At 43.7% G+C, this 12410-nt stretch overlaps 1 protein-coding gene across 1 annotated transcript; it reads right to left on the reverse strand.

The window, feature by feature from the left end:
* Positions 1-567: 567 nt before the first annotated feature.
* Positions 568-10702, reverse strand: LOC143956304 (uncharacterized). The gene is made up of 7 exons (XM_077466521.1): positions 10637-10702; positions 10114-10286; positions 9856-9987; positions 9646-9769; positions 9432-9529; positions 9183-9324; positions 568-6360 (listed from the first exon to the last, which is right to left on the reverse strand). Exons 2-7 carry the CDS (start codon positions 10195-10197, stop codon positions 5483-5485), a joined length of 1458 nt encoding a protein of 485 aa, XP_077322647.1. The 5' UTR covers positions 10198-10286; positions 10637-10702; the 3' UTR covers positions 568-5482.
* Positions 10703-12410: the final 1708 nt, after the last annotated feature.

Raw genomic sequence — 12410 nt, forward strand, 5'->3', positions numbered from 1 at the left:
TTTATAGACCACCAACATAAGGGGATGTTTGTTTACTGACCACCAACGTAAGGGGATGTTTGTTTATAGAACACCAACGTAAGGGGATGTTTGTTTATAGAACACCAACGTAAGGGGATGTTTGTTTATAGAACACCAACGTAAGGGGATGTTTGTTTATAGAACACCAACGTAAGGGGATGTTTGTTTATAGAACACCAACGTAAGGGGATGTTTGTTTATAGACCACCAACATAAGGGGATGTTTGTTTATAGACCACCAACATAAGGGGATGTTTGTTTACTGACCACCAACTTAAGGAGGCATTGCCTTGTTGGCCAACAATGTACAAATTATTGATCATGTACTGAGTTGAAGTTATAATTTGGGCAGGGGTTCCCCAAGACCTAAAAAACAGTTCATGTGTTCCTCCTTGGTAAAAAAAGATGAGAATGGCCACCCTAGAACATCACGACTGGACCTTCTGGACTCTTTTTATCACCAATAAAGCACCAACGCTCTAAAAACTAAAAATAATTCATGTATTATTTTATTTATTTATTATTACAAATAGTATGAGAACTATGAAGAAGAAATAAATAAAGGACTCGGGACAGAATGCCGTCAAGCGTGGAGTTTTTCTGTTTAGAGAATAATTAAGACAAAATAAAACCAAGCTTTAATCTAAATCGAATGCTGTACGTTCAAGTTAAAATATAAAATTATATAAAATCTATGAAATCCCTTGGGTGGTCCAATGACAAGCCATCTTCTTCGGTAAAGCAAAACAAAGAGCATTGTTGAGTAACAGCCAAACAATAGGTTTTCCTAACAAATAGCAATGTGCTTGCCATCATCTTGGTAACGCTTAACAATGAAACGCACTGGGCAGATGATGACATGCTCTTATCTTTAGGCATCTTGGCAAGTTGACACGTGGAATTTAATAACGTTTTTTCCTATATCCTTTTAACTTTATGACTAATTTGTTGGTTGGCATTGTAACCAAGGACCTAAGTGAACATGCTGTAGTCACCAAATGAAAATGGCGGTGGTGAAAGATGGCTACATTTTCCTTCCCAGTATATAAAAGGAAACAGCAGAGGGCGCCAACTAAATGCAGAATACTCAGTTGGCACCCTCTGCTGCTTCCTTTATATACTGGGAAGCAAAATGTAGCCATCTTTCTGTGTAGGCATTGAAACACATGGCAGGTTGTGACTTTTGAGAATGGATTAGTGTACAGTACATGCAGATACAGAGGTTACTGAGGGTTTGTCTTTTTTTTACCGTGTGGTAGGAAAGCAAACTGCATGTCCATTGACTAGTTACAGGTATAAACCCCAACAATGAACTTCTCTTATTCTCTTATTTGCACCTTTCTGGTCTGTTAAATTCCATTAACCACTTGCCGACCAGCCGCCATCATTATACTGCGGCAGGTTGGCTGGTTCCTGCAAATCACCGTCGGTGTACGTCAGCCCCTTTAAAACCCATAGCAGATGCACGTGTGCCCGGTGCACTGCGGGGGGACCCGATGCGCGTGGCGGGTGGCCACGATGTATTGCCGGCCACCCGCAATAGCGGAAACGAGAGCCGGAACTGGGATCTGTCAATGTTAAACAGAGAGATCCTCATTATGACAGGGGGAATAGAGAGAGATCATCTGTTCCTAGTGATTAGAAACAGCGATCTCTCTCCTCCTCCAGTCTGTCCCCTCCCCCCAAAGTTAGAAACACCTCCCTAGAGAACACATTTAGCCCCTTGATCGCCCCCTAGTGTTTACTGTATAAATGTCACTGTCAGGGAAGGGGTTAACACTAGTTGGTGATCAATGGGCTAAATGTGTTCCCTGGGAGGTGTTTCTAACTGGGGGGAATGGGACGGACTGGATGAGGAGAGAGAGATCGCTGTTCCTAATCACTAGAAACAGACAACCTCTCTCCTCCTCCACAGTTAGAAACCCCCCCCCCACAGTTACAAACACCTCCCAGGGAACACATTTAGCTCCTTGAACGCCACCTAGTGTTAACCCCTTCCCTGACAGTGACATTTCTACAGTAAACACTAGGTAGCGATCAAGTGGCTAAATGTATTCCCTGGGAGGTGTTTCTAACTGGGGGGTGTTCCCTGACAGTGACATTTATACAGTAATCCGTGCATTATTTTAGCACTGATCGCTGTATAAATGTCATCGGTCCCCAAAAAAAAAAAAAGTTTCCAATCTGTCCACCGCAATGTCCCAGTCTCGCTTTAAATCACAGATCGCTGCCATTACTAGTAAAAACAAAAAATAATAAAAATGTCACAAATCTGTCCCCTGTTTTGTAGACGCTATAACTTTTGTGCAAACCAATCAATACGCTTAGTGTGATTTTCTTTACCAAAAATATGTCGAAAAATACATATCTAAAAAATCGATGAAGAAATTTGCTTCTTTACGTATTTTTTTTTTTTTTTTAAATTATAGTAAAAAAAAATGTATTTTTTTTTCAAAATAGTTTTTTGTTTATAGTGCAAAAAATAAAAACCGCAGAGGTGATCAAATACCAACAAAAGAAAGCTCTATTTGTGGTAAAAAAAAAAAAAGGATGTCAATTTTGTTTGGGTACAGCGTCGCACGACCACGCAATTGTCAGTTAAAGTGACGCAGTGCCGTATAGCAAAAAATGGCCTTAAAGTGGGGGGCCCCTAAAAAAAAAAAATATTAAAAGTCAGCAGCTACAAATACTGCAGCTGCTGACTTTTAATAATCAGGCACTTACATGCCCCAGGGTCCAGCAATGCAGGGGGAATGAAGCCCCCCCCCCATTCCCCGCTCCGCGGCGCCGTCATTCTCACTGTGCGCATGCGCGAACGGCGCTGGGTGCCGTGATACGCCGCACAGTCATCTGGGACACGTGACAGGTCCCAGATGACGGCGCCGAGGGGAAGTGATGTCACCAGCCCGGGTAATGAAGGAGGCAGACTAGGAGGGACCCCCTAGCAACAGGCATTTAGAGGAGAGTTTTTTTTTTTTTAAGAATTTTAAACTATTTTTTATTTTTTGGTGGCAACACCACTTTAAGGGGGCAAATCCTTCCGGTCTGCAAATGGTTAAAAGGGTTTTGTTATATCTCTTTGATAAGTGCCAAAGAAATATTGATCGATCCTGCCAGAGATCTAGAGAATTTCCTGTGCTTTTTGCCACTGCCAACAATGAAAGCCCAAGCAGTGTTATCATCCCTGCCCAGCTATGTTGGTGAACTACGCAACCTCTGCCCACACTCTAGAGGATTAGAGGGGTTCTGTAGTCCAAACCAAAACCTAGGGTATGAAGTTGCCTCTCCAGAGATACAGTACAATAAGTGACTAGCGGAAGGCTGTCTCCCAGGGGCCATTCTTCATCTTTCCCTTTTGGAGACCTTGCCATGTATTTTTGGACAACTTTATAGTACTCGGTCTAGGTTCCCCCGTTTCCCTGAAAATAAGACCTAGTGTGATTGTCGGTGATGGCTGCAATTTAAGCCCTACCCCCCAAATAAGCCCTAGTTAAAGTCCTTGTAGGACTTATTTTCAGGGTAGTGCTTATTTTTGGGGAAACAGGGTAGGGCTTATTTGGGGGGTAGGGCTTATATTGCAGCTGTCCCAGACAATCCTGCTAGGTCTTATTTTCAGGGAAACAGGGTACATGAGTCTTTGTCCACTTATTACTATGGATGATGGGCTTTAATGCCTTAACTCCCTCTACCTGTGGTCTATGGTACTGGGTTACCACTGATGCCATCATCGTGCCCATTTTTGGAACCATTTGTCCACTTTGCTAATCTGGCTGGTTCTACCTACTCATGTACAGACTACGGTGAACCAGTCCTTGTGGGGACGGTCTTTTTGACCAGTCCTTGTGGGGACGGTCTTTGAAGATGTTCATCTGGATATCTCTATTTGAGATTTATTTCCCTGCAAGACCGCGAGATCCGTTTTCTCTATTGCTATCTGTAAAACCTTCAATGTGTCCTGAAGAAGCCAAACGGTGAAATGCGTTGATGCACAAGGGCTCACTGTATATATTATGTATCATTATACATTATTTTTAATTCTTTGAATGCTCTATTCATTCTCTGTATTTTTCAATACACATTGCTATTTTTTCTATACTTCGTTGTCGTTCCCTATGCCTTTAAAGTCCGACCTAGGTTTACTGTCTTAGTATCCTTTCCCCTTCTGTGTACTCCTCTAAACTACGGATGTGGCAATGTGAGTGCTTTCTTCCCTTTTTTCACATATTATAAGTGAGCGTTCTCAGCCTAAGGCAGGAACTACCCTGTTTCTCCCCGAAAATAAGACCTAGCGTGATTTTCAGTGATGGCTAATATAATATAATGTTGGGAACATGATGTTATATTGAGGAATGAAGATGGACCTTTCATATGGTGTACAGTATCTCCTCCTCATTTGTTGGGAACATGATGTTATATTGAGGAATGGAGATGGACCTTTCATATGGTGTACAGTATCTCCTCCTCATTTGTTGGGAACATGACGTTATATTGAGGAATGGAGATGGACCTTTCATATGATGTACAGTATCTCCTCCTCATTTGTTGGGAACATGACGTTATATTGAGGAATGGAGATGGACCTTTCATATGGTGTACAGTATCTCCTCCTCATTTGTTGGGAACATGACGTTATATTGAGGAATGGAGATGGACCTTTCATATGGTGTACAGTATCTCCTCCTCATTTGTTGGGAACATGACATTATATTGAGGAATGGAGATGGACCTTTCATATGGTGTACAGTATCTCCTCCTCATTTGTTGGGAACATGACGTTATATTGAGGAACAGAGATGGACCTTTCATATGGTGTACAGTATCTCCTCCTCATTTGTTGGGAACATGACATTATATTGAGGAATGGAGATGGACCTTTCATATGGTGTACAGTATCTCCTCCTCATTTGTTGGGAACATGACGTTATATTGAGGAACGGAGATGGACCTTTCATATGGTGTACAGTATCTCCTCCTCATTTGTTGGGAACATGACATTATATTGAGGAATGGAGATGGACCTTTCATATGGTGTACAGTATCTCCTCCTCATTTGTTGGGAACATGACGTTATATTGAGGAATGGAGATGGACCTTTCATATGGTCTACAATATAAGCCCCACCCCCCAACTAAGCCCTAGTTAAAGTCCTTATAGGTCTTATTTTCAGGATAGGGCTTATTTGGGGGGTAGGGCTTATATTGCAGCCATCACCGACAATCACGCTAGGTCTTTTTTTTGGGGGAAACAGGGTATGTTACTGGCAGGATCACCAGGGGATGATAAAAGGAAAACAAAGACGAAAAAAGAAAACGAATGCAGCCGTCACATCTTAGGACTGGTAAAAGCTGCCAGGGAAGGACTTTTCCAGGGATAACCCCCTTTAAATAAAAATTTCTATCATACAGTTCTTTGGACTGATCAAAACCTCCCGTTACACATTTCTACACAATAGTGAACAGTATCAATGAGTGCTCTGATGTCTAATTAAATTTCCCTTATGTGTAAAACATTTCCCACACTCTGAACACGAATAAGGACGCTCGCCCATGTGAATCCTCTGGTGATAAAGAAGGCTTCCTTTCTGAGTGAAACTTTTCCCGCACTCCACACAGGAAAAAGGGCGCTCGCCTGTGTGACTTCTCCGGTGTGCAAGTAGTTTGCCCTTGACGGTGAAAGATTTCCCGCAGTCCGAACATGAATAAGGGCATTCGCCCGTGTGGCTTCTCTGGTGTGTAAGAAGGCTTCCTTTCTGAGTGAAACCTTTCCCGCACTCTGGGCACGAAAAGGGACGTTCACCCGTGTGACTTCTCTGATGGGCAACGAGGGCTCTCTTCTCAGTGAAACATTTCCCGCACTCTGAACATGGATAAGAATTCTCCTTCCTGTGAGCTCTCCTGTGCGCGTCAAGTTCGCACTTTTTAGAGAAAGTCTCCCCGCACTCCGAACACGTAAAGGTCACACTGGTGTGAGATCTGAGATGGGTGAAAAGTTCAGACCTCTTGGTGAAAGATTTCCCGCACCCCAAACAAGACAACGAGCTCTCATCTTTGGGGGCCAAAGCTGATTCCTTGGGATTAGAAGGATCTGTTGATGTATCCGCACTGCGAGATCCCCAATGGATATCTGACGTCATATTCGATGATTGACCAGAAGATGTTTCAGGATTAGAGGCCTCTATTGATTTCTCCAAATAATAAGGTCTGCCGTGTAAATTTTGAGTAACTGAATTTAAAGACATTGAAGTCTTTCTTAAGCCATTATCTTCTGATTTACAACCAGCAGAGAATATTGGATGTTTCTCCAGAGTTTTCCTGACTTGGAGTCCATCTGCGAAAAAATCTGATTAAAATAAATGTTAAAAGTGTCATGTAAGTTGGTCAAGCAGTCAACAGATTCAGAGAGTCCTGACATCAAAAGATAACAAAAAAAAAACAGATAAAGGATGCAAAACATGGAGATGGACCTTCCATATGGTGTACAGTATCTCCTCCTCATTTGTTGGGAATATGACATCATAGTGAGGAACGGAGATAGGACCTTTCATATGGTGTACAGTATCTCCTCCTCATTTGTTGGGAACATGACGTTATATAGAGGAATGGAGATGGACCTTTCATATGATGTACAGTATCTCCTCCTCATTTGTTGGGAACATGACGTTATATTGAGGAATGGAGATGGATCTTTCATATGATGTACAGTATCTCCTCCTCATTTGTTGGGAATATGACATCATAGTGAGGAACGGAGATAGGACCTTTCATATGGTGTACAGTATCTCCTCCTCATTTGTTGGGAACATGACGGTATATTGAGGAATGGAGATGGACCTTTCATATGGTGTACAGTATCTCCTCCTCATTTGTTGGGAACATGACGTTATATTGAGGAATGGAGATGGACCTTTCATATGATGTACAGTATCTCCTCCTCATTTGTTGGGAACATGACGTTATATTGAGGAATGGAGATGGACCTTTCATATGGTGTACAGTATCTCCTCTTCATTTGTTGGGAACATGACGTTATATTGAGGAATGGAGATGGACCTTTCATATGGTGTACAGTATCTCCTCCTCATTTGTTGGGAATATGACATCATAGTGAGGAACGGAGATAGGACCTTTCATATGGTGTACAGTATCTCCTCCTCATTTGTTGGGAACATGACATTATATTGAGGAATGGAGATGGACCTTTCATATGGTGTACAGTATCTCCTCCTCATTTGTTGGGAATATGACATCATAGTGAGGAACGGAGATAGGACCTTTCATATGGTGTACAGTATCTCCTCCTCATTTGTTGGGAACATGACGTTATATTGAGGAATGAAGATGGACCTTTCATATGGTGTACAGTATCTCCTCCTCATTTGTTGGGAACATGACGTTATATTGAGGAATGGAGATGGACCTTTCATATGGTGTACAGTATCTCCTCCTCATTTGTTGGGAACATGACTTTATATTGAGGAATGGAGATGGACCTTTCATATGGTGTACAGTATCTCCTCCTCATTTGTTGGGAACATGACATTATATTGAGAGGTGAAGATGGACCTTTAATAGGGTGTATGTATAGTACCTCAACTTCATTTGTTGGGAGCTCCATCCATTCTAACACTAATTGGGGAAATGGAGACCCCTTCATCTTACAATAGGGGATGTCAAGAAGGACGTTCTGATCACCCGACTGTTCCCAGAAATCTTACCTGCAGAATCCCCAGCAGAAGAGCCAACTGGCGCACATCAGTGCACGTTAACGCAGGTGGGTGCGTGAGGGCGCATATGGACGCACGCGGGTGCGTGCTGGCACTTTCGGACGCGCGCTAACGCTGATGGGCGCACACGTGTGCACGAGGGCACTAATAATGATAATGATGTGAGCTTGCGAACGCGCACGGGTATGCGCGCGAGCACGGACGCGCAGTATGACGGGTCTTAGCGCCAAAGGGGCTATTTAAATAGGAAGTAAAGGCACTTAAAAAAAAAATGCAACCTGCAAGGCAAAGGCATAGTGAGCTAGTATGCATAGCATACTAGCTCATTATGAATAACTTACCTGAGAACGAAGCCCCCCAAAGCGGTCCTCCGTCTTCATGTTCGCCGCTGCCATGTATCCCGGAGTGACTTCCGTGTCTCGCTGCTCCGGGGCTGTGATTCGCCGGAGCCGTGATGACGTCACTCCCGCGCATGCGCACGGGAGCCAACACGAGCGGCATATCGCCGCGATCTGCGGCCTGCCCAGTGCGCCTCCGTGCTGCTGTCTACGGCGCATGCACCGTAGACAGCGGTGCCTGTCTTTTTGTAAATATCTCCTAAACCGTGTAGGTTTAGGAGATATTGCTTGGACCTACAGGTAAGCCTTAATCTAGGCTTACATGTAGGTCAAAGTGGTTTGTAAAGGTTTACAACCACTTTAAAGGGACCTGTCACCTTGCCTCCCTGCTGTCCGGTCTACAGCGTTCCTGAGAGACCCCTCTGCTATACCTTACTTGTTACCTGATACCTGTTACCCGACTTGCCTCTGACTATCCTCTTTTTCCTGCCTGCCACCGACCCCGGCTTGTCTTGACGATTCTTCTGCCTGCTGCCTTGGTACCTTTCCAGTCCGCCTGTGTATGACCCGGCTTGTCTCCGACTACGCCTTACCTGCCACATTGGCGCTGTTCCTGCCTACCAGCATTCAACCTGACCCGTTTGAAGATCTGCTAGTGTCCTGATCTACAAGACACCTTCCTCTCTGTTCTGGTGTTCCTGCTGCTCCTGCTCTCCGCTGTTCCTGGTTCTAGCCTGCATCTGGTTCTCCGTCTGCTACTCGGAATCTGGATCAGCCCCTGCATCTGTGACCTGCCAGGCACTTGCGCCCCTTCTGTGCTCCTGAACATCTGTCTGCTCTACCAGGAGTTCTTGATCCAGAGGAACACGAGAAGCCGCTCCCTGCATCCGTGGGCTCAACCATCAGGTACGTGACAGGGGAGATGACTTCCCAATGTTGCTGATCTACCATGTATAACGCAGTCTCATCATATCTGATAATATCAAAATCTTTTAATGCTCCAAAACATTTGGTTAAACGCCATACTTTATTCTAGTAGAAATAAAGTTGAACCCCGGAGCAACAGTTTTTTTTATAGTTTCATAGTGTCCGTTACTAACCTGTGTTGATACCTAGAGAAGGTTCATCCTGTTCACTTTTCATTGTCATCCCAACCTCCTCCATAGACTGCTCAGCTCCCCTCACATACATCTCCTGTTCTTCCTCTTTAACTTCAACTTTCATACTAATCAAGTCTTCGCCCTAAACCCCAAAAATGAAAGAAAATAACATCTTTTAAAAGTAAACGTTAAAACAAGAGGCACGGTAGAAGAACTTATACAGACTTTAGACTATTTGGTCCCACCTACCTGATGATGGTGGGGGATGGTGTGACCTTCCTGTGTGGAATCCCGGGAATACAGAGGACGGGGACATCTCTCTGGTGGGTTCCCATTACTGGATCCATCTGTAGGAAACACACACACTGACTGAATACATTGTTTCTATGTGTTTATCAGATGATGGGGGATCTAGGTGGAGCCTCCGTACTGCTCTCTTCTTTACAATAAAGTCTCCTCTTACCCGGTGATGTGAGGGGCGGCTGATTGTCCATCATGACGTCCTTGTAGAGATCCTTGTGGCCTTCTAAATACTCCCACTCCTCCATGGAGAAATAGACAGTGACATCCTGACACCTTATAGGAACCTGACACACACAATGATACAGTCACCATCCAGACACATCCCTTGTCTGTTACTGGATAATGTCCCAGAATTCCCGACACCGCTCACCTCTCCTGTCAGCAGATCAATGATCTTGTTGGTGACTTCTAGGATCTTCTCATCGTTTCTCTTGGGTTTTAGGGAATGAGGTGGAGGCACTGTGATGGTTAGATGGTCACCAGACTTCACAGGAGGAAAACTCTGTTTTGAAAGAGCAACAATAATGTCATGTGACCTCCCAGAATCCTCCTCACCTCTCCGGTCAGGTCTGTGTTTTATTAATAGAGATAAGAGTGATGTCATGTGACCTCCCAGAATCCTCCTCACCTCTCCGGTCAGCAGGTAGATGATCTCCAGGGTGAGGTTCAATATCCTCTCAGTCATGTGACTCAAGTCCTCATCCATCCTCATTGATGTGATCCATACAAGACTCTGATCGCTATAGACTGATCATATCGCGGCCTCGCTGGTCATCATAACTCATAGACAAGTGGAGATTCCTGGTAATGGTGGCCACACAAAATATTGACACTTTGGGCCCAATTTGGACGTTTACACTTAGGGGTGTACTCACTTTTGTGAGATACTGTATCATACTAAAGTCATTTACATATATTCATGCACCCTACACGTTTCTGGGGAGGGGGGATTTTCAATGTATTTATTATACTTTTGACTATATTTTAACTTGTTTTTATACTAAAAATGGCTACTAGGGGAGTGATATTGGGGTGTATATATAGTGCATGTGACCTCTGTTGGAGATAAAAGACATCACAGTGACTACAGAGGAAGAGGACGGACATGACGGGGGGTTACTGAGTGTAAATATAAAATAATATCTTATTACCTCCTCTGCTGCCAGTTTCAGCAATGTCTCCTCTCTACTTCCTCACGACTCACCTCTGACCCGGAACTTCCTGTTTATAACCCAACATCACTTCCTGTCTTCCATAGAGACTTCCTGTCTGGGTAGAAGTGAGATCACCACCTTTTGGAGCTCAGAGGAACTGCAGTCCCAAGAAACGTCTTGTAGTGTGAACACGGCCTTGTGCTTGGCCTGCGTGTTTGTATCGTATATATCCTTATAGATGGAATCACCTCTACTCCCATCCTATCTCCTATATCTCAATTAAAATTCAAGGAGGGAAAAAAAAATTGAGTAAAAGCAATTTGATAGTATTTAAATATTCATGAAGGGGACACTAAATAAAAATGATGATTGATATATATATATATATATATATATATATATACCTGTATATCTACATACACACTTGGCCACTTTATTAGTTACACCTGTTCAATTGCTTGGTATCACAAATTGTTAATCAGCCAATCACGTGGCATCAACTCAATGCATGTAGGCATCTAGACGCGGTGAAGATGAACTTGCTGAAGTTCAAACCGAGCCTCACAATGGGGAAGAAAGGGGATTTAGGTGACTTTGAACGTGGCATGGTCGTTGGGGCCAAACCAGATGGTCTGAGAATTTCAAAATTTCAAATAATGCTGCCCTAGTGGGATTTTCACACAGAACCATCTCTCGGAGTTTACAGAGAAAAGTCTGAAAAAGAGAAAATATCCAGTGAGCGGCAGTTGTGTGGAGGAAAATGTTTTGTTAGTGTCAAAGGAGAATGGGCAGACTGGTTCCAGATGAGAGAAAGGCAACAGTAACTCGAATAACCCGTTACATCCAAGGTATGCAGAATACAATCTCTGAATCCACAACTCATCGAACCTTGAAGCAGATGGGCTGCAGCAGCAGAAGACCACGCCGGGTGCCACTCCTGTCAGCTAAGAACAGGAAACTGAGGCTACAATTCACACAGGCTCAAAAAAATTGGACAATAGAAAATTGGAAAAAAGGTTGCCTGGTCTGATGAGTCTGGATTTCAGCTGCGACATTCAGATGGTGGGGGTCAGAATTTGTCGTATACAACATGAAAGCATGGATCCATCCTGCCTTGTATCACCAGTTCAGGCTGGTGGTGGTGGTGTAATGGTGTGGGGGATATTTTCTTGGCACACTTTGGGCCCCTTAGTACCAACTGAGCATTGTTTAAATGCCACGGTCTACCTGAGTATTGTTGCTGACCATGTCCATCCCTTTATGACTACAGTGTCCCCATCTTCTGATGGCTCCTTCCAGCAGGATAATGCACCATGTCACAAAGCTCCGATCATCTCACCACTCGACAATGAGGTCCCTGTCCTCCAATGGCCTCCACACTCACCAAATCTCATCCAATACCTTTGGTATGATTGGCATCACGGATGTGCAGCCGACAAATCTGCAGCAACTGCGTGATGCTATCATGTCACTATAGACCAAAATCTCTGAGGAACATTTTCAACACCTTGTATCTATGCCACGAAAAATTAAGGCAAAAGGGGGTCCAACCCGGTACTAGCACAAGGTGTAAAGTGGCCCATGAGTATACATAGAAAAGTGCTGCGTAATTTCACAGCACTATATAAGTACCTGTAATAGATAAATATATTTAGGATGTATCTGGTCTATAAACCAGAGGCTCTGGATGGACAGTTAGATAAATGGTGCTATATTTAGGATGCATCTGCTCTATAAACTAGAAGCTCTGGGTGGACAGTTGGATAAATGG

This window comes from Lithobates pipiens, unplaced genomic scaffold (assembly GCF_037356315.1).
Source record: "Lithobates pipiens isolate NorthernLeopardFrog02 unplaced genomic scaffold, aLitPip1_a1.2 Scaffold_35, whole genome shotgun sequence".
NCBI classification, from domain to species: domain Eukaryota; kingdom Metazoa; phylum Chordata; class Amphibia; order Anura; family Ranidae; genus Lithobates; species Lithobates pipiens.